Raw genomic sequence first — 24,398 nt, forward strand, 5'->3', positions numbered from 1 at the left:
GACAATGAAAAAAGGTCTGGAAGTTGCAGAGAGGCAGATTTTGTCTTGATATAAGGTACAAAGTTTCCTAATAAGTAGAACTTTCTAAAAGTGGAAGGGGCTGCCTTTTGAAATTATGGGGACACATTCACTAGAGAAGTTCAAGAGAAGGTGGATGTCCAATGAGTGAATTGTTCAATGAAGGCCTATCTGTCATCACATCTGCCATATAGAAGTCCTAATGCAGGCATAGGAGACAATGTTGAGTGCTCTTTAAAAATCAAGAATTTTATGTCCTTCTTATCTCCCAGTCTGTAATATTACTGTATAGCTATAGTTTGCTACAGAAAAACATTCAGGAAATTCTATATTTCACTGTCTGCTCTCTCTACCTTCCTCTCTCCCCCACTTCTGCTGATTAGGTTTGATGTTGGTTGAGAATATTTTAGAAAAAAATTAAAACAATGTGAAAACTGGAATATGGGAGTATAGATTACATAGTCCTCTTCATAATTAATTTCAGTTAAACAAAATACTATTAAGCCACTATAATTTACAAGGTTAAAAACATCTTGAAATAATTGATAATCACTAAGAATTTATTAAGTACTTACTATGTGTCAGGAAATATGCTAAGCACTGGAGCTAACATTGAGAACTGGGTTCAAGACTTGACTCTTATACATACTTGCTGCATGATGTAAACATGGCACTTAAATTCACAAAGACCTAGCCAATATTCTTAAGTGATAAGTTACAGATAAGTTGTTAATCTGCATTTGTGGTGGAAGTATCCATACTGGGAATTCTCTTCACCAATGAAATCACATATTTAGATCAAAATGAGAAAAAAAAATAAGGCATTGTTGGTGATGGAGCTAGACCCATGATTTCATTCTTGGATGAGCAAGGGAATGATATGGTCAGATCTATGTTTTAAGAAGATTATTTTGGTCACTGTGTATAAATAAATTGGAGAGAGCAAAAAATGAGAAGCAGGAACTCCCTTAAGGAAGCCATGATGATAGAGGTAGCAAGATGTGAGATGTCTATATGACAGATGATGTGAAAGTTATACAAAATTTGGTAACTGATGAATATGGAAGATAAGGGAGAAGTAAGAATCAGGTTGATTGTGAGATAAGACAGATTACTGAAGAATTATGATATTCTGAAAAGTACTTTACAAATATTTCATTTGATTCTCACAACAACCTTGGGAGGTAAGTGTTTTATTATCCCCATTTTAAAAATGAGGAAATTGAGGTATACAGATTAAATAATTTATCCAGAGTAATACAACTAAAAAATGTCTAAGGCCAGATTTGAATTCAGGCTTTTCTGACTCCAGGTCCAGTATTTATTCACTGAAATACTTAACTATCTCTAGGATATGTGGAAATTATGTAATATTTTTATAATATTTATATTTATAATAATTTTATAAAGAATATAATTTATAATATATCTATATCTATAGATATACATATATATGGGTGTGATTGTTTTGTTTAAAATTTTTTGACTCTTTCAAATGAAGTATTTAAGAAACAGGCATCCATTTTCTATGTAGTTTATATAACTTTTCACTCCTTTTATTTTTAGTCACAAAATCAACTTTTAAAATATATATTTCTCTACATACACTGTCATAGAGGAGAGATATCAAACATGTGGTCCACAAGCTGAATCACATCAAAATGTGATTGGGAAATATTTAACAAAATGAATAAAAGTACAATAAACATAGATAATGTTAATGTGTGTTTTCTTAAGGTAAGGCCACAAGGATCATTAGTTTTATTGGAGTTTGATATTGCTGTCATAAAATATCAATGTATATAGTAAAATTCAGTGGCTCCTGTAGGAAGGTCTCTAGTTTTTCATCCTTTACAACAGATGCTGATGCATAAGCTATATTCATGGTTGGTTGGTTGTTGATATTCATTATAAGGACTATGAGAAAAGGTGGTGATCTGACCAAATACCTGATGAAATGATATTTCTTGTTGCCTATGGATACATATGAAAGCTACTCTAATATTTCCCATCACCTTTCTAAGGACTGATTTTATTTAGCCTCAAATTCTTTATATTTCCTGCTTTATCACTAGAGAATCAATTTGTAAATGCTTCAGTTCCTTCAACAATGTGAATCCTACTCTTCCTCCTCATTATCATACTCCTAAGATATATTGTCAACATTGATATACTGCTTTAAGATTACCAAAGCATATTGTTTACATTATCTTTCTTGAACCATGTAACAACTTTGTAAGAAGTTATCATTATTTTTTTTTACACTTGTTATCATTATTCTTGTTTCTCACTTGAGAAAAGTGAGTTGATAATCAATAAGAATTTATTAAGCACTTACTATGTGCCAGGAACTATGCTAAACACTGAAATCTATTTCAAGTTTGCCTTTGAATCATAGGTCAAAAAACTAAATAATCATTTGGATTCCAATTTTTGAGAGCTGATCTTTTCTTTTCTTTTTTTTTTTTCTTTTCTTTCTTTCTTCTTCTTTTTTTTAATCTAGCCTGCACTGTGGGCAGTAATCAATCTGCTGCTAGGATCATACTTGAAATCTTTCCAGTTTGGAAGGACTTGCCGGGAATTTCCTTACTTAAACTTCATTTGAAAAACCAGTCACTTCCAAACCAGGATGAAACATCAGAGAAAGCATTTCAACTCCATATTAAGGTTTCAAATATTTCCTAAATAGATAATCTAGATGATCACTGAAGAGATATTCTAAAGAAAGTAGACACTGCTAAATGACATTTTTAACATGAGTGAAATTATTCTTCCAACTCATTCCTACTCCCATATATATGATCGCTTCATCATCCTTTATAAAGATGGTCCAAGAATTTTCCTTTTTATTTGAAGAGATGAGATTTATAAAGGTGGAACTTTTTTTTTTTTTTTGGCACTCCAAAATCTGATGGCTGTGGTTCAATTTTCTAGCATTTCTTTAATGCACTATACACACTATACTATATTACTCACTTCTCAAACACATTCTATTCTTCATACCTCAAGTTGCTTTGCATGCCTGGAATGTCCTTCCCTAATTTCAACTTTAAATTCTTTCTCTCCTCTAGCCCTGGACTTAGATGTCAACTCCTGTATTCATCCATTTTTTCAATGATTTGATAAGCATTATTAATATTTACTATGTAAAAGACACATGTTTGGGGGGTGTACAAAGACAGAAATAAAAACCATTCCTATTCTTTGAGAGTTTGAATTCCACAGAAACTTTCTAGTATATAGAAAAGTTAATCCTAAGTAATAATGAGATGAGGAATGGTATTAACAATTGGGGAGAGGGGGAATGGAAAAGGTGTGCATTTCCTATGGGACTTCATATTTTGGCTTATATTATAGTTACCTACATATCTTATTGTCCCTACTATACCCTATATTCCAAAAGTTGAGACTTGTGAATCACAGAAAAGGAGTTGAAAGAAACCACTAAGAACATTAAGTACAATTCACATCAGAAACAGAATGTTTACAACAACATACTCTATAAGGAATGCTTCAAACTTTGATAGAAGATCTCCAAAATGGAAGAGAACATATCACTTCCTGAGGAATCTCATCCATATAGTTCTAATTGTTTGGACATTTTTCTTATTGCCAAGCTTAAATTTGTCTCTTTTCAACCTCTGGGGCCAAAGCCATTAAAACAACATGTATCAGGTAGAGCAAACCACTGTCCCCCTCCTCAACCCTCCAGATCCAAGTAGAACAAGCAGGCCACCCACTAACCCTGGTTCCAACTTAGTCCTCCAAACTCTCCTGCTGCTACTCTTGTACCACTGAAGCAGTGATAAGTTCTTTTAGTTGATACTCTTGGAAAGGAGCTGAAAAAAGTGTTACAGACAGTAATAAGCAGTTTTATTAAGCTTGGGGAACTGTTAAGCTCTGTTAGATTTGCCCTGGGACTTTGGGGGCTTCTTCCTCTTAACTGGGATTGGAAAGCCTATTCCCAGCCATCTCTTTAGCTAGCAGGGGTTTCTGTTGGATAACCAATCATGTCTCAGAAAAACCACAGCTCTTCTCACAGCAAAGCAGATGCAAAGCTTATCAATCCACTTTCTCAACTTTTCTTTGTCTTTTTCTGTGTGTGTGTGTGTGTGTGTGTGTGTGTGTGTATGTGTGTGTGTGTGTGCCTTTTTGTCTCTTCCTCTCTGTCTCTGTATTTCTTTCTATCTCTGCATCTTTTTTTTTATTTCCATCTCTTACTCTGTCATGTTCTTCCTCCCTTTTTCTCTATTTCCCCCTTTGTTTCTCTCTGTCCTTCTCTCTCTGTCTTTGCATCTCTCTTTCTGTTTCCATTTGTCTCACTGTCTCTTTCTCTCTGTCTCTCACTCTTACTTTCTCTATTTTTCTCCCCTCCCCTTCATTCTCTCTTTCTGATTTCCATTTTTTCCCCTAGAGAGTACCAAAGAACCTATCTGACAAATCTTGAGAGGTTTCTCCTCTCTTAGAACGTACATGGCAATATAAGGCAATCCTGCCTTAGCAATTAGCTCTCAGCCAAACAATGCCTCACTTCCAATCAGATAGACTCTCAGCAATATAGCTGCAGATCAGGTCTATAAGATTTGAATCAGCTTTCACATTCTGTCTTCCATAATTAACTTTATCTCTTGTTATCTTTTGCCCCTTCTATCTATAGCTCTTTCTCTATTCAATTAGCTCATTCTCCAGCTTCCATATTTATTTTCTCTTTTACTCCTCTTCAAGTTTTCCTCTTAGCTTTTAATATCTCAAATCAAGAAATAATGAATAATGATTTTAAACTTATGATGTAAAACTCAAAAATGTCATCATCATACCAGAACAGTACAACTCCAATAGTCCTTATATAAATCTTCTAAATTTTCCAAATAGTTATTTGATTTATAGTTCCTTGGGAATATGTCAAGTTAAATCAACAAGCATGTACTTTCTATGTACCAGACACTGTACTTCAAAATGCTGGAGTACTAGTATAATGAACATCATGGATTGTAGCCATCTTTAATCCTAAGTGCTCTAAAGCTAATTGGATCCTCCCATTCATTTATCTGAGGGGCAATTTTCCTAAGGTCTTCAGAATTTCTGGATATACCTTCAACATTTTATCACAGAATTTATTATTTCTTTTCAGGCTGATTTTAACAGTTTCCTTATACAAAAAAAAATTCATGTACATGAAATATATATATATATATGCCACTTTTTTCTCTTTCTTTCAACAAGCAAAAATACCCACATGCAAAAGAGGCGGTACTTTATGTCTTTTATTAGGATCCCTAGATCTTCTGTATTGACCCCTATTTGAATAAATTTCACTGGGTCCAGCACAATATTCTAATCTGTCAAGCTATTTTGGGGTCTTGACTCTCACATCTACATTAGCTATTTCTTTTCTATCATCTGTATTTTTTTTTTAAAGTTGGGGCAGCTAGGTGGTACAGTGGATACAGTACCAGCCCTGAAATCAGGAGGACCTGAGTTCAAATCTGCTCTCAAATATTTAACACTTTCTAGCTGTGTGACCCTGGGCAAGCCACTTAACCCCAACTGCTTTAGCCAAAAAAAAAAAAAAAAAAAAGCAATCAGTAAAATGTAGACTAGCAGAAGGTCCAGACAATACTCTCAGTGAAAATATTCCTTCCCCTCAATGACATTAAAGAATTAATGCATACTTGTGATTCCAGACACTCAACCAATTTAAAATTCACCCAATTTTAATCTCATTTAGCCCAGAGGTGTCAAGCATGCTCTTGGCAACACTCTTGTCTATTTCTGAGTATCTCCAGTACCAATTAAAATTTAATTTATACACGTTTAATAAAACCAGTAAAATACAATATAGCATAATATTAATATATGGTTTTCTATGGAATTATACTGCCAACAGTGTATAGTTTAGTGATTCTCATTTCTATTTGAATTTGACTCCACTGTCTAGAATCCATGTTTTATATGATTGACTTTATAATGCTTTGTCAAAATTTAGGTAAACTCTAACTAGAATATTCTCTTATTTCACCATTTTAGTAGTATAGTATAAATAAGTGAAATAAGATTGGTCTGGCACAATGTATTTGATGAAACTGACTCTGTGATTGTTATTTTCTTTTCCAGATGCTTATGAACCACCCTTTGATAATACATCCTACAGTTTTGCCAGATTGTAATCTGTAAACTCTAATCATTTTCTTATCTTGAAAATCATGGGAAAAATCTTGTGTTGACTTTTTTGTTGTCTGATTTTATAAAGTTCATTGACTATCAAAATCACATAATCAATTTAAGTTATCAATGGACACTCAAGTGTTATTAATTTTCTCTACAAAACTACTCATTTTTCCCTTTAAAAAACTAAGGTATTCTATTATTTCAGAAACAAGCTAGTAATTATTGTCTAATTAATTAATAAGAGAGTTAATGATCTCTCTTCTCCTTTATCTCTCCTATATCTCTTGATCTCTCTTCTACTATGTATAGTATATATATATAAAATATACTATAGGATATTATTCCATACCATATGTTCCCTGATACTCTATAATAAAAATGATCTATTTTCCTCCTGAAATGTTCTTAGATTGCTTGCACCTCTCCTTCACACATAATATTCTACATAATTATTTATATATATGTTTTATTTTTCTTATTAGATTTGAAATTTTTAGAGAAAAAAGATTTTGCTTGTTTTTCTTTATCACTTTATTGTTAGTACTTGCAAAGATCCTTGTACATAGTAGCTTCTTAATGAATTTATTAAAGTTAATTGTGGCACAAATTTTGGTACTTGACTATAACCACTTTCTTATCGCAGTTTAATTTGTTTTAGTATTATACTGTTTAACTAGGCATAGATAGGCTGTTTTTTTTTTTTTTACATAATTGAAAAGGGAATCCATGCTGATGAGATTATAATACATTGAATACATTAATCCAATCTTCCCAATTGTATTTGAAAGGGTAAAGAGTTTGTCTTCTACATTTTTTTTTTCTTCTTTGCTTCCCTCATAGTGTCTACTATCAGACACAGAGGAAGTCTTCAATGAATTATGGTATAGCAAAAAAATTCCATGGATGAAAATATTATTAAGGTCATCAAACTAGGAAAGATGAGTAATTCTAAAGAATGAAATTCTTAAGACACAAAGATAGATAATTTTAATAAGGAATAAAGAAGAGAGTTGTCTGAAAAGACAAATGTAGTTGCAAAGGAAACACATCAACCAATACTATTATTTTTTTCAAGGGATGTACAAAGAGATGAAAGTTAGAAACAGAGAATGTAAAAAAGCATGGTATGTTACTATATGAATGATGTCAGGAATGACAAAACTCAGAAAAAGTTGAGGTTGATGGTAAAAGCAAGGAGAAAAAAGTTTTTGCTGTATTTTAATTATATTGAAGAAACTTCAAAAAGTTAAACTGCAAAGAAGGTGGAGAAGGTACTGAATTGCATGGTAGAAGCTCCTACCTGGGAGAATCCCTGAATTAATGAAATTACAATTAGTCCAGAAATGTGTATGTGTGTGTGTGTGTGTATACATAAATTTCTATCTCTATCAACTACACAGAGATAGAGATATATGGACAGATATAGAAATAGGTATATGTATATATGTGTGTGTGTGTGTGTGTGTGTGTATAGAATATATGTGGAAGTGAGAAAAAAATCACTCAAAGGATAGAATAATTGATCAGGGTAAATGATAATATTTGATAACAGAGAGATCAAGAACTGGATGCTTGTTCTTATTTTGCTTCTGTTTATGCTACCTTCAATGTCTGATAATTTTAATGATTTTTTTAAAACCAGAAAAGACAAAACAAAAACAATAAGAAATTTGACATCCAAGATAAATGAGAGAGAAGTAACAGAATACTTAGCTGTCTTGGTAAGTTCAATTTATCTAGCTTAGATGAACTTTATGCATTGGTATATCAATGGAAGATTATATAACTTATCTAGATTTTAGCAAGACATTTGATAAGTTAGTTTGGTAGAAAATATAAGGAGACTATAGCTGAAATAGTCATATTCAAAAAGAAATGGAGATGACACCTATACATTAGGATCCCCTACAAACTATATATTGACAGTTTTAAAATATAATATCTATATTTTATTTTTTTTTTAGCTTATATTGTTAAATATTTCCCAATTGAATTTTAATCTGGTTTGGATATCACATAGGAGTGTTGTAGTCTGTAGCCATCCAGAAGCTTTGTGTTTGATATTTCTGAGCTAGATGATAAGAACAGAAAAATTAGATAGATTAAAAACTATCATATTAAGAGCCCAACAATAGTTAATTAGTAATTGGGTATGACCTGGGAGGAAAGTGTCCAATAGACTGAACTGAAAAAATTTTTACTTGATTAGGATTAAAAAAAAAATAATGACTTAGTTAAGGACAATGATGAAATCTCTTTCATATTTTCAAATAATAAAAACCTGGGAGAGATGACTATCATGGATAAGAATGAATATTCAAAAATTACTGATAGAATAAAACATTGGTTTAAATGAAATAAAATGAAATTTCATGAAGATAAGTAGAAATGAATTTATGTTCAAAAATTCATATCATAAGCCTAAGACAGAGAAACACTTTTAGAAGCAGTTTTTTCCTGAAAAATAGCTGAAGACTTTTTGGCCCAACGCTGAATAAGTTGTTACATATATATATATGTGATGGTGATTACAGATTACGTATCATATCAGGGAGAGTAGAAAGGAGGAATAGAATTTGGAACTCAATTTTTTTAAAAAAGTTTTAAAAACTGTTTAGGGCATCACTGAGGAAAAATAAAATTTTACAATAAAAAAAAAGACATGAAAAACACATGTAAAGTGAGAACTAGAAAAATGTAATCCTAATATCACAATTTTGAGAACCTTTATAAGCTGATGAAGAGATGAGGTTAGGAATTGGAATAATTTATCACATTAGCAGCAACACTATAAAAATAAGAAATTTATTTTTATAAAGTTATAAGAACTATGATCAAAACAACAACCATTATTCCAGAAGAATGATGTGAAACATTTTAGCCATTAAGTGAGATTTAGAATGCTTGCTTAATATCTATATCTATACCTACGTGTCTGCCTCTATGCCTGTCTGCCTGTCTATCTATCTGGCAGCTAGGTGGCACAGTAGACAAGAGTGCTGAATCAGAGTCAGGAAGACTCATCTTCCTGAAATCAAATCTAACCTCAGACACTTAATAGCTGTTTGATCCTAGACCAGTGACTTTGCCCTCTTTGTCTTAGTTTCCTAATTTGTAAAATGAGCTGGGGAAGGAAGTGACAAACCAGTCTAGTATCTTTGCCAAGAAAATTCTAAATGGTATCACAAAGACGGAAATGAATATTTGAACTAATAACAACATTATACATAACACACATACACACTCACACACATATCTGTATAATACATATCTATTTACCTATCTATCATCTATCTCTACCCATATCTATCTATTTCATCTGTCTATCATACTGCCATTGAAGGAATCTGCTTTTTAATATATACACTTGCTACAATAAATTTATTTTCCTTTCATTTCTTTCCCTCTAAAAGGATAGAAGTAGTAGGGAGGACAAAATAGATTTGTTAATTTTTGTCTTTAAATAGAAAAGTATGGGGTGGGGAAGGCCATAGTTATGAAATGTTGTATATACTTTCAGATATGGTCACTATATTTTATTTGTTTTGTTTTACTTTTACTTTTCTTTTATAGTGAAATCTCTCACAAATGAGAATAATCCATAAATATATTCTATATTAAAAAATAAGACATCAATTAAATTAAAAAAAAAATTAAAAACATTTTTTAAATGGTTGAAAGTATTAGGCAACTTTAGCTTCAGTTAGATTAAAGAGCATTACATGAAAGCCAAGAAAGTCAATCTAATGTTGGGCTGTCTTAGGAAAGGGATAGTATCCAAGGAAAAGGAAGAGATATTCTTGGACTAGACTGGCATGCTCAAATCACAACTTCAGTCCTGCATACCACATTTTAGGAAAAATACTGATAATAAAAAGAACAGATAGAAGAGAGCAACTTAGAAGTTGAAGGGCTTTAAGTTTATGATGTATTAGAATTAATAGAACTGTGTGTAGCTTGAAGATGAGACGCCTGGCAGCATCAGGGAAGGGTGGGGTAAGCATTCCTATCTTTCAAGGATTAGCTGAAAGAAGATAGGGAAAACATAAGAAATGTCATGGAGAAGCATTGGCTCCAGAGGGCAGAACTTTGAGCACTGAGGTGGAAATGACAAAGAAGCAAATTTAGACAATGTCAGGAAGAAACTTCTCAGTCATTGAAACTATTCAAAAGTGAAGGAAGATATCATGGGGAGAGGATGTAGAAGAGAAGGGAGAGCAAATTTCCCTTTAGTAGAGAAAGATCACATGCCATATATTTTCTAGAGGTTATTGTTTTAGAGATTTGGGGTGATTTTCATGATCACCAATATTCCTTCCAATTCTGAAATCTTGTGATTCTGAATACTAGGAGAACCTGTGAGTAGTCTACTACCCTGTCATAAAATTTGGGTTTTACATAGGCTAAATGACTTCTAAAGAGCCATTCAGTTTTCAATCAATGATCCCCATTCTTTCCTAACTATTTAGTAACTATTTATCTTTGGACAACTAACTCGGTTCATTTTTCTGGACCTTGGTTTTCTCTTCTGAAAAGGGGGAATGATAATCCTTACAATGTCTGTGCCTCATTAGGCTATTGTGTTTTAGACAAATGACAATGTCAATAGGCAGGAAAGTCTATTGAAATTGTAAATCACTTGATAAGTAAAGAATTCCTATTTTATTACTACTATCTCTGCATAAGCAATCATTTGGAAACATTTGCTTGACTCATTTAACCATTTGCTGATGGCATGTGAAGGAGAGTGAGAAGAAAAAGAAAATACTCAGTTTGCTCTTTCTTTGCTTGGCTATATCAATTCTCCCTTTCCCCCAGACCCCAAGATTTGAAAGAGCTAGAGATAATGAAGCAGGATGTTAAACATCTGTCTGGAGAGAACAATGTATATAAAAGACTCCTACCATCTGTTTAGACACACAGAATCTGTCAGAGATAAAACAAGTTGGATAGGAAACTAGTGATCATGAAAAGGAAGAGTTAGTTGTATGCAGGACTAATGAACCACTCAGATCTCACAACATGTGGACTGTCTGTTAATATTTCAGCTTTGACTTTTATTTATTTCAGCTTTTTTATGGAATAAAAAGAATGATATAGGATATCATTTTCAGCCTTTCTAACGTAAACATCTTTCCAACCACTCATTAGTTGGATGAGGAAATGGAAGAGCATATGCATTTGGCAAGGACTGCAAGTAATGCCATATTTGGCAATATGCATATATTTGGCAAGTAGAAAAAGTAGAAAAGTTAAATCATTTGAATGTACAATCATAAATGATTTGGGGGTAGTGAATAACAGTATGTGTCTGTGATTGACTAGCTCTTAAAAATGGGACAGCCTGAATTAATTAACTTTAAATGTTTGATTTGATTTGGTTCAATTTAATAGACATGTACTGAAGCTCTATTATTCATAATGAAGAGGAGACCCCAGAACTCTGAAAATCCTTGAAGGAGAAAATCTCCTTCAACTCTGCCTCAATAAGGGACACTGCTCCAAGTCTTTTTCATTTAAATGAATTTAAGTTTTGACTGCTTGAGGGGGGAATGAAGAGGGAACCCCAAAACTGAAAATCCATAAAGGAGAAAATCTTCTTCGACTTTGCCTCAGTGAGGGGACTCCACCTCAAGCACAAACAGTTTCATCTTTGTTATTTGGGTGGGGTCAGCTCAGCCCCCAAATCCCTTGAATTCAATTCAAATTCTAACCCTAGCTGAAACCCAGCAAGGAACCCCCTTCAGCTTGTAGCCAAAGCCCCCTATTATAAAAGAGCCAAACTAAAATCCTCTCTTTGCAGAGGTTCCAACCCCAAGGGTCTCTGCCCACTGGAATAGTGTTTTCAGTGCCTTCTTCTCTTTATCTAACACCTTTTACTAACTAGACTTTAACCTTACTTCCAATCCCCATAATAAACCTCTTTTATCAATCTAGGTTTTCAGGTCTGTAAATTCCTCTACAAGGGACTCTTGTGCTGCCAGAAGGGAATCCCAGAACTCCCTACCCTTGTGCTGCCACTAGACCTCATTTAGACCTTATTTAACTCCCTGACCACTAGTAACCCTAATTTCATTTGGGTACCCCCAAATCTAAAACTCATCAATAAAGTCCTGTAAGAGGTGCCAAAATATTATGAAAAAGACATATTACTACTCACAAAGTACATCTTAGTACAAATAGGTACACACATAACTCTAGTATAAAGAGTAGAATAGCAATTCCCTGACCTAGGGTACTTAATATACTTCTTGCCCTACTAATAAAAATATGGACTCTGTTGTCTTCCTGGAGTATATAAACAAGACATTATAGGAAATCTCCCAAGACTTACAGAAACAGATGATAGCTACCCACTCTGCTGATTCATGTTGGCACAAAAGACAGTACTAAAAGGAATCTAAAAATTATTGGCAATAGTTATGAAGCCTTAAGCAAGGAATTTGGGCAAGAAACTAAAGACTATCAGAGCATTGTGTATTCTTCTTTGTTATGCATCCAGAAGAGGAGGAGAAATGGAATGAACAACTAAATAAGAAGTATTGTATGAGAATGAGATTTAGAATTCTGGGTTGTGATTTAAAATATGAGAATGAGAGAGTTATGGCCAGAAATGGTCTCCCTAGCAAAGGCAGGTAGAATTATTTGCTGGATCTTGCAAAACTAATCAAAAAGGTTCTGAATTAAAAAGAATATGGGAGGGATAAGCTTGCACATACATATGTATGAATGCATATAGGCATTTGATGCATACATGTGCATATGTATAATAAATACAAAGAGAAATAAAATTTGAGACACAAATTAACGAGACAAAATATAAGAAAGGAGTCAATAATATAAAGACCCATGAATCATATGTTCATCCACAAATACTGAAAGTTTAGGCAACAAAGAAGAGGACCTAGAAGTCCTAATACAAGGAGCAAAATTTAATCTATAGAAAAATATCACTGAGATTTGATACGGTGAAATTTAGGACAGAACTATGACTTTTGATTGGTATTTAGCTCAGTGAATAGAGTGCTAGGCTTTAAGTCAGGAATTCCGCACTGAAATTCTGCTGCAGGAACCTGGGAAAACCACTCTCTAAGCCTCAGTTCTTCATTTGTAAAAAGGAATAATAATGGTATTTCCTTCACTGAATAGTTTGAGGACTAAAGAAGATAATGTATGCAAAGCATTTTGTAAACCTCAAATGCTACTATTGTTCATACTTCTTCATTTAAAAATAAAAGGATAGGTAAAGGGGAAAATGGGGATAGAATTGTAAATATTCTCATGTGAGGAAATATGGGAACCAGAGGGAATGAATATGACAAGAGTATTTAAAGGATGGTTTAAGGTAAAGGGAAAATAATTGTGTCTTGGCGACTATTTGGACATAATAAGAAAATAGGGGAAAGGCTTGGGAAATAGATCACTAGGCTAACATAGAAGTGTGATACAATAATGTGGGTGACTTCAAGCATACAGAAATCTGGAATCAGTCTCCCTCTCCCTCTCCCTGTCCCTTCACATTTCTCTCTGTATCCTCCCCTTTCCTTCCTCCTCCCCCACTTCACCATACACCCTGATTTTCAGTTCAATTCAAACCAAGTTAATGAACATTTATAAAGTGCTTACTGTGTGTCAGATACTGTATTAAGCACTAGTAATACAAGTAAGAAACATAAAGCAGTGGTTGCTCTTAAAGAGCTTAAAATTCCATGGAAGAACACAACACATAAAAGGTAAATGAAAAGTAAGAGAGTGGGGAAACTTCCAGGTGGGACCAGGCTCCGGTTCATAATGTTCTATACAGTTGAAACCAAACAGATCTACTGATGGAAAATAGATTTACCTGGAAAATTCTGCATCTTCTATAAAAAAAAGGCTCTGAGAAGGTTTAATGTTCCTTCCTCCTGCTTTCCAATCAGATGGAGAAGTAATGGAGGGAGTTGAGATAGTGTTGAGTACTAAAAACTGCCTCAATTTGCATGGTGATAAGGTTTCAAGTGATTAGCTTATGCTAAGAAAAATTATGGAGTCAATACTAAGCAAAGCTATTAATGGAAAATGGAAGCTGTTTGCTTCTGAATTTGACTTGGTACTAATGTATCCTTCAAAAGGTAGAGGAAACCAAAGAGCTAAGTCTACTCTATATTTGATTTTCACTTAAGGAGAATAATTCCTGGAGAATAATGTGATAGGAATCCCAGTGAGAAAAATGATAATTTCTTCCTAGAATTTATGATGGAAAAGAAGATGAAAGGGGAAAATAGTCTATGATGCAACCTAGATTTGGGGAAATCCAATTTCAAAGGGTTCAGAGGAAAAGCAGGTAAGCTCTCATGAAATAAAGTGACAAGGATCACCAACCCTGAAAGTTTGGGATATTATTATGAAATCTTTGAAGATGGGAAATAATCCCAATGATGTGTGATGAGATGTGGGGGAATGGTATTTGTCTGACATGATATGGCTACATAGTGACAAAGAAGTCTAATCATAAAAAGAAAATTAGCAGGAATACTATAAGAGGATGGCACAGTTATGACAGAAATGTTACAACTCAAAATGAGTTGAGATTGTCAATTAATTAATAAATATTTATTAAAAGCCTATTATGTACCAGACACTGTCAAAGGAAGCTAATGACAAAAATATTGGTTTCTTTATTTCTCTTTCTCCCTCCTATCCTCCATTCTTCCTTCCCTCTCTCCCTCCCTCCTTTCCTTCCTTCCTTCCTTTCTCCCCCCCTCTTTATCCCCACCCCCACCCCAAATTGCCCTCCCCACCTCTCACTCATGGTTAGAACTAGATAGCTGCTGACATCTTTTCTAAGTCCCAGTGTGATTTTGTGAGCTATCAGTTCAGTTACTGCTTTCCTCCTATGGGAAGTCTTTCATGGCTTTTCCCCATTTCTCCTCAAATTAAGAGTATGTATGTGTGTGTGTATGGTGGGGGGAAAGGGGGTCATCTAGTAGAATACATTTATCCTGAAGACTTATTTACCTTCTATTTCCTCTCTTTCTTCCTAGCAACATGTGTGATAGCTGATTAATTAGAACCTATTATATTCCAATTAGTGTTAATCAATTTAATGATTCCATAGGAGTAGTGATTATAAATTCTGTATATTAAGCCCCAGAACTGTGAATTACTAATTACAAAGTTCACTTCCTAACTACAAGATTGTTGATGACCAAACTCAGCATGGGTGGGATATTCTAATATAATAGAAAGCCCTGACTTCTTTTGGAACCTCTGGCCCATTCTCTCTTGCCCAACATGATAAGGAGCCCATCTTAAGATCACTTAGTGGAGATGACCCTTGTCTTGTTCATCTTATGATCACTTAGTCAGCAGAGATGATGCTTTCCTTGTCCATCCCGACCACCCATGCTGATGCACCATTTTTGGTTTTCCTCAAAAGGCTAAAATCAAAGTCAATCAACACCTGAGATCCTGTATTTTGCAGTGCTTTCTCTGAGCATCTGTCTGATAAAAGTAAGGGCCTGGGAAAAGGAGGCATCCTGATTGTGAGAAAGATCTGAGGCCAGGGACCTTTAATAAAGTACTATTGGCTTAGAGTTCTGCCTCAATTGTTTTTAGGTTTTTGTTTGTTTTTATTTTTAGATTGGATATTTTTGGACCCCACACATGCACAGAGCCTGCTTAATGTATTGCTTCTTCAGTTAAATGGAATTGAATTCTATTAAATATGCAACCCAAATCTATCACAACTCTCCCAGTTCTGGTATTAAAAAATTCATGCTAAAATTTAACAGCTTAGCTTAATAAACAGCATGGCAAAGGACCTAACATCCTATGGGCATTTAATACATAATCAATTAATATAATACACTTTTTTTGGTCATTTGAGGTGTAGCTATAGTTACAGAGCTGTAGTGGCTGGAATGAGGAAAGACCAGAAAGATGTCCAGACCTTACGATATGTTGAGGTTCAAAGACAAGCTAACAAAGTACCACTCAATTCAGCAACTCAACAAGCATTTATAAAGTATTCATGATGTACAGAAGCAGAAGGGAACTCAATTTTCTAATAGAATAAAAAAGTATGTCCCCTATCTGTTCACACTGACATTTTGTGACTTTTATTTAAGGCTTTTAAAAAATTACATTGATTAAATAGGCAATAAAATCAGATACAGTCCATTCTAATCAATAACATTCTGTTTTAAGAGGAGTCACCAGTACTAAACATAGAATAGATTTATCAGTTTGGATACCAGAGTAACTTTGGAGACTAATCATACATTTATGGATCTAGATGGGCATACTTATCCTCTTTTTTATTTTTGGCAAGGCAGTTGGGATAAAGTGACTTGCCCTGGGTCACACAGCTAAGAAGTATTAAGTGTGTGAGACTGGATTTGAACTCATGTCTACTATGCCATCTAGCTGCCCCCATAGTTACCTTCTTAGTGCTTTCAAGCTCATTCTCCAAGACTTCCTCTCTTCTCTTATGAGAAGCCTACTCAAGACTTAGAGAATGCCATCAGTGCCAACATGGTACAATGAATAGATAATGCTTCCTGGATTTTGAGCCTTTATATTTAAGTATCACCTCTGACAACCACTATATTAGATATTATTAAACTTTCTTAGAGCTCAGTTTCTTCATCTGTGAAATGAGGGGATTGGATTACATGGCCTTTGACATCACTTCCAGATCAAATTCTAGGACCTGGCTACCTATATAAAATCAAATCAAGCTGAGGACTGCTCACCATTTCTCTTAAACTAGAACCACTGTGTAAGAAGCAAAATACTTTGGTTCAGTGTTTATAACTAGTCTCTCTGAGGAATCTCCTAAGCATGGGATGACTGCTTTTAGGATCCACCCTTGTCTTCCCACTCCATCAGATCCAAGTGCAAGCCATCTACTTTAGGGCCTCACACTACAGAATTCTATGGTGTCCATATGGTTCCTCAAGTCCAGTCAGTCTTCTTTAAATATGCAGACTAACAAAATAAATGCTCTTTTTCTGGACAATTCCCTTAATTAATGTTCATGCTTGCTAGGTGTGTGACTGAGCAAGACACTTAACCACTGTTTTTTTTTCCCCTCAATTTATTTTATTATTCAATAACATGTCCATATGTTTTTTTTTTTGGGGGGGTGAAGGGGTGGCAAATGAGGGTGGGTGGGTGAAAGCAGTGGATTGGTAGTGAGGAGGAATCCATTTTTGAAGTGGAACATTTTCTCTGTCAGTGAAGAGTAGCAGTTGTTCTGGTTATAATATAATCATACAGTTTCAGTAAAGATGCCTGGAGGCACTAAGGAATTAAGAGACTCCCAGAGTCACATAGGATATGTCAGAGATAAACCAGAAATAGTGTACTCATGACTCTGAGGGAAGCTTTCTATCTCTTATATCTCTCCTTACTATATCATAAACAGTTAGTTGCTGGATTATTCTTGGATCCCAAATGAGATCAACAGCCTCAAAGGGATATTTTGATTCCCTCTTGTATCCTACAGAACCATAATTCATAATTAAATATCACTTGTGGGTCCCTTTTGTGTTTCATACTCACCTCTCTGTCCTTTTGTTGAAAGAGTGCATCAAGTAAGGAAGGCAACCCCTGAGAAAGACATCTTTATGGACTGCCAAACTATCCAGACTTATGTGCTGGCCTGTCCATAAGGCATAGGTTTTTTTTTCTATTTGGCCCATGAATACCTTAACATGAAATACAGAAATCAATCTGTCTGAGGAAGACATCATGTTATACAATATGACGGGCCACATCATGTTCTCAGAGATAATGAACAAAACAAATGGTGCTGAGGCACTGATACTGTCTGTTTTGTCTAATGCAGTTTTAAATAATTGGTGGCACAAAACTTCAAATACTATTTTTTCCTTTATTCTCTGAGAAGGAGAGAAAGACTTGCAATGGCTGAGTAATAGAATAAAGATTCAAAGTAATAAAATTAGAAAGACTCTGATAGTAATGCCAACATTTTGGAATGAATTCTAGACCCAATTATTCTGAATTCAGATCCCCTGGAAATGAGAGAAAACGGGCAAAACAACCTGCTGAGGGTCTTCAAGTTGCTTGAATGACATTTCTCATCACAATTCAGTCTCACTGTATTTACCTTGAAGAAGGAAGCAAACTTTGGATTGCGGTGATAAAGAGAAGCACGATAAATGCACAGACCAAGTTTGATTTGAATACTTCATCCCTCATTTGAGAATACTGCAATGAAAAAAGAAGAATGAGTTACTGAACAGCTCAGGGTTTGCCTGGGGAGGAATAAAACATGCCCAGAGTTTCAGGGAAATGATCAAGATGAGTCCATTGATTCATCATTTTTATAAAAATTAAAGAGAAATTCTCATAATAAAGGGAACTTTGCAAAGGATCCCATTAAAACAGAGCCCTAGAACATTTTCATAACCACAACCCCCAAAGCTAACATAACTTACTTTCTTACTAAGAGAAGGAAAGAGGAAGGACTGACAGACTTTTTTCTTGATCATATATATATATTTTCTTGTTTCTCTGCTTTTGTTGTTTTAAGAAACAGAAAATCATGTCACCCACATACACAGCAAATAAAATACAGAAGTTTTTTTCATGAGTAAACTTAAAGTCATCCAAGGAAACATGAGTGTTTATATATTGTGTCGGTGAAGGATTTAGAGATTCATAGACCTAGAATTTTAGAACTGGATGGGAACTTGGAAACCATTCAGTCCCACCTCTTTATTTTCTAGAAACAAAAAACTCCAGAGAAGTGGTCTACCTTGTTTGTTAGCAAAGAAATTGGTTATAGAATAAGGGTAGCATTTCTATTTGTTTATTTTTATTTTTTTTTAGCCATATAATTTTGACATATTTGCAAGGATTTGAATTGAATCACAAAGGGTTAGAGCTTCCAGAAACTGAAGGTGGTCTAGAGTAGTAATGTGTCAATCTCAAATAAAAATGGGTACCTACCTATAGGCCATATATTGACTTAGAAAACCATTAACACTATCTGTGTTGGGTGGTATTTTTATTTGTTTTATTAAACATTTCCCACTTATATTTCAATCTGTGTGGCGCTGTCTGGCTTTGAGTTTGACACCTTTTCTCTAGAGCAATCCCTTCATTTTACATATAAAAAATGGAAAAGATGCAGTATTCTCTATATGGCATATTTCCTGTCATCTGCTTATTGAATAACTTGAGAACTTTATTGGCAATGACTTTATTTTTGTAGAAAACTTAACAGTGTCATGGTCTAACCTTAAAGACTTCTAAACAATTTTTTAAAAAATTAAGTCTAGGTAAAATCTTTGCCTTTAAAGATAAGGATAGGAACAGATCCCGTCATGATTTATATGTATCTAAGGAATTATGATTTATAATGAAATTGCCCAATGCATCAGGAAGGCTCAGGTTTGCAAAAAATGAATATTTATTCATTAAAAAACTCAAAACATCCTTGGAATAAGAGAGAAATTTTACCAATCCTACTGGAAAAGTACAACATAATGGAACACCTTAGTTGATATCTACATGTAAAAAAAGTGATTTATTATAAAAAAATTGAAATGGCTTTTTAGTATTGATTCTATTGGTAATAATGAATTCAACTATCAGCTAACTTTTCCCTTCCTTTTTTCTAGGGTATCCCTTGCCTTCTTTCAGACCAGACGTTCATGGATACAGCTAATATCTCCATTACTTAAGAGTCCTGACAATTAGGACCAAGGTCATGGGCTCTATCATTGTGTAGTAAAGTTAGCTTCACTCTCTTGCATGTTAGTAGCATCCGTTCTATGATGGCCACAGAGCATTCCCCTTATTGCAGCAAGCTTTGCCAAGAGAATACAGGTAGGCACAGCTAGAGAGATTGGTGTAAGGAGTCCTTACTCAATAGGATCCTAGCACTGAAGTTGGGACCTCAGAAGCCCTCCAGACCATTCCCCTTATTTGACAAATAAGGAAACTAAGGTTCAGAAAGTTTAAGTGCTCAAGGTCACACGGGTAGTAAGTGGTAGAGTCAGGATTTGAACTCAGGTCCATTGACTCCAAATCCAGTGTTCCTTCCACAGTATCATGCTGCCTCCTGGAAAAAAACAACATAAATTTCATGTCCTATTAATGATGGTAAGTAGAACCCACTTTGTCTCCATTTAAGTAACATTTTTTTCCATGAAAACTTCCCTGATATCCCCAGAAGAAAATGATCTTCCCCTCAATTGATCTCTCAGCCCCATCTAGCTTTCTTATAATAGTTCACATTTATTTACATAGTATTTTTTGTGTATTCAAGCTCATGGTTCCATCAGTGTAGGTAACTTCTGCTGAGAAAATTTGCTTTCAATAATGCAAATTAGCAGCTTTTACACCACTTAAGTCTTAAGAATATTGGCTGGGATATAGAGGGATCAGACTTATACAGAGGGCCAGAGACAAATTTGAACTCAAGTTTTCCTGACTCTTGGGCCAACTCTTTGTCCATAATGCAACATTCTCTCCAAATATAAAACTTAAAAGCTCGCAAAATCTTTTCCTCATAATAGCAACATGGGGTAGACATTATAAATGTTATAATCAACCTCATCTTACAAATGAGGAAATTGAAGTTCAGAGACTGATTAGCATAGTTACATATCAAGCAAATATTGGAGATAGAATTTGAATCCAGTTGCTCTGATTCAGAATTAAATCCTCTTTAGACTACAGTATCTTCCATATTTTATTATCTGCTGCCTTAAATTCTGTACACTAAATTTCTGTATACTCTATTTTCTACTTTCTACTATACTTTCCACTTTTCTACATTACTTTCTACTTGTACTTTTCTACTATAATTTCCTTAAAAGTAGAGACCATAGATTATTTATATTTGGAACTTCCCCAGTGGCTTGCATGTAGGATGCTCAACAAATATTAGTGGAATAAATCTGTTCATTCATTACATTTTAAAAATACTATCATGTTCCAGGAAGTATGTTAATATGCTGTTTCAGGAAAAACAGAGCCTAGGTAAGAAAACAACCCTTAAATTTGGTAAAATTAGTATTTCTTTGGAAGACAAAAGTTCTGAATCAATTCTAACTAGATTCAACCAACTGAATTAAAGTGGGTCAATTATTTAAATTCATTGACTCTTCTTTCTTTCCAAATGGGTTAGTGTGTCTAGACATAACTATGGTTTGGAAGGATGACAATATCTGACTGTCTCTAAGAAGTATCATGTAAACAGTTTAAAAATGGTTTTTCAAGATAAAGTCTGTTTTAGTTTCAGAAATATAAATATTTTCTATTAGGAACACAAAGATAATGATCATATCTAGTATTTATATGAGCACTTTATGGTTTACAAAGAATTTTACAAAAATGTATTTAAACATTTTTTTTCACAAAAATTAATTTTATTTTGTCCTGATGACAGCCTTGGGAGAGAGTTGTTATTATGTCCATTTTACAGATGTGGAAACTGAGGCAGACAGAGGTTAAGTGACTTGCTTAGAGTCACACAGCTGTTAAGATTTTGAAGCTGGATTAGAACTTACGTCTTTTGATTCTAGATCAAGTCCTCTGTTTACTACAACATCTAGATTTCTATTTTTTGCCTTGCATGTAGAACTCACTTAATGCTATTGAATTGGTTAATGAGACCAAGGGTCACAGGGGAACATTTCATCTAAATGCTTCATTTCACAGAGACCCAAAGAGAGAAAGTCACTTTTCTGAAGCTCCAGGAATAGTGAGTCAGAATCTTATCCCAGGTCCTTTGGTTTTAAATAAATTGCTGTTGCCATTATGTTGTTCTGTAATGCTTAATCCTGTTCCTCAATTATCATTGGTTAATTTTCCTTTTATTGTTCTGAATGTTGGTGCTCATATTTATACTTATTTATGCCCCATCATCAGAGAACATCATATCTTTGTGCTGTACATTTTCTGCAACTACAGGAAGTTTCTTCAACAGCATAAGGTTGGGACAGGTTGTGTTGGTGCTCTCAAATTTGCCTTTGAGAATTCAACTCTTCCTTCCGGAATAAGTTCCAGTCATCTTTCAGGAAGCTTTCCTTTGTCTCACCTCTCCCATCAGAATGAACCTCTTTCTTGAACCTTCCACAAAAATATTTTGTCATCTCCCATATGCTTTTATCATGACCTCGTTTTTATTATAGTATTTATGCCTGAGTTTTATCTCTCCTACTACTAAGCTTCATAAGGGCAGGAAACTTATTTTATTTTATCATTATATATTTTCATACTTGCCACATAATAGAGATAGCCATTATCTTCTGATCTGGATTGATTGTCATCTAGATTATTGTAATAATACACTTATTTAACTTCTTGCCTCAAGTTCATTCCCTTATCTTTGCACTTATGAAGGAGTTGTTAAGTTTAAGTTAATTTAAAGTCATCTTTTTTGGGGGGTATTTGTGTGTGTGTGTGTGTGTGTGTGTGTGTGTGTGTATGTATGTATGTATATGTGTGTGAATATTTCCTTATACCTAGCACAATATCCTAAACAGAGCAGGTGCCCATTTAATGTTGTTACCTGAAAGGTTAGACTTATTTGTTCATTTTACAGAGGAGGAAACTGAGACCCAGAGAGAAAGGCCATCTAGTGAGTTAATTATTGGGTTGAGATTAGAAATTAGGGTTCTTGAATCTCAGACCAATATCCTTGCTATTATAAATCAATGCCTCTCAGTCATCTCATAGATAAGAATAGGTAACTGAGAGAAGTTAGATTAAAATCAAATTTAAGATTGATCATGGATCATTATGGATAAGTACAGAAGGAGATGCAGATTTTGAAGAAAAAAAAAAACATTGTTTCCAAACGACATAAATTTGTGACTCTTCTGCACAGAGAATAATGTTAAGACAAAGAACAGAATCATTTTTCCTACTTAGATACAAAAGACATATGGCATATTAAAATAAATTTCTTGAACTTGAAGAAAGAAACATGTACCAGAGGAAGATAGGACCTAATTTTGAATCCATAAAATGTTTTAGAAATGAAAATGACTAAGAAATTTTGGTCTTTGCAGAACTGTAAATTCTTTGGAGATGTGTATCTATACAAGAAGTATATATGCATATATACACATATGCACACATACACATATATGTATATGTATATATACTATTCACTTTCTAACCCTTTTTGTCATAGATTTTCATGCCTTCTCTTCCTTTTTCCATGCTGGCTCTATGAAGTTGTCATGTACTCCCTTCTTATTTCCACATCTTGGAATCCACTTTTCCTTCAAAACTGAGTTCAAATACCATATTATATATATATATATATATATATATATATATATATATATATGTGTGTGTGTGTGTGTGTGTGTGTGTGTGTGTGTGTATATATATATATATATATATATATATTTGAAAATCTTTCTTGATGCCTCTAGCTGCTAGTCTGCTACCTCTCAACATTATCTTGTTTTAAATTTTTGTATCTGTTATATATATCATGTGTATAATATATGCCTATGTGTCTATATATACATGCATGTGTACATTCACATACATGCGTGTATATACACACATATGTATACACATATATGTATTCATATATGTATATTCATATATGTATATATGAATACATATATGTATTCATGCTGCTACCTTATTAGAATGTGAGCTTGTAAGGACAGATATTTTCACTTCTATATTTGTACTTAGGTTACAAATACTTAAGTTCTAATTAATTGATATTTTCAAAAATGAAACTATCACATACTATGTCATAAGAAAGAGTAGAGAATAAATTGGTGAAATAAAGGAAATTGGTTCATTTCTAACAATATTCATTCCTTGACCTCTCTGTACTGTTTATCATTATTGATTATTTCCTTATATTTTTCATCCTTTCTCCTCCCTTTGGTTTACCTGACACTGGACCTCTCATAGTTCTCAAAGTCCTGATTTCTCATTCCTCCTTTGTTCTAAAGAAAGCTAATCCTCAAGATTCTATCCTTTGCTATCTTGTTCTACACTCACACTTTGTAATCTCATTCAGCCCAATTACTTCAGTGTGATGTCTTTTTCTTCTTTTTTATTTCTGTTGACATCGTCACAATACTTGTAGGAACTCAGACTAGTAATTTCATTTTTCCACTTCATGCTTCTAATGGGTTGTCAAATATTCTGACTTTTTATCTTTGACATCAACTTCCTACTTTCCACTACTTCCTCCATTCTGTTCCAGGTCA

At 33.9% G+C, this 24,398-nt stretch overlaps 1 protein-coding gene across 2 annotated transcripts in view; it reads right to left on the reverse strand.

The window, feature by feature from the left end:
- ADCY8 (adenylate cyclase 8) overlaps positions 1 to 24,398 on the reverse strand; it is a 364,885-nt gene that overhangs the window by 84,319 nt on the left and 256,168 nt on the right. For both annotated transcript variants that reach the window (XM_031947205.1, XM_031947204.1), the window contains one exon: positions 18,302 to 18,402. In XM_031947205.1, the coding sequence (XP_031803065.1) occupies positions 18,302 to 18,402 (101 nt within the window). The remainder of the gene's footprint in view (positions 1 to 18,301; positions 18,403 to 24,398) is intronic.

The sequence above is a fragment of the Sarcophilus harrisii genome, chromosome 1, assembly GCF_902635505.1.
Source record: "Sarcophilus harrisii chromosome 1, mSarHar1.11, whole genome shotgun sequence".
Taxonomy (NCBI): Eukaryota; Metazoa; Chordata; class Mammalia; order Dasyuromorphia; family Dasyuridae; genus Sarcophilus; species Sarcophilus harrisii.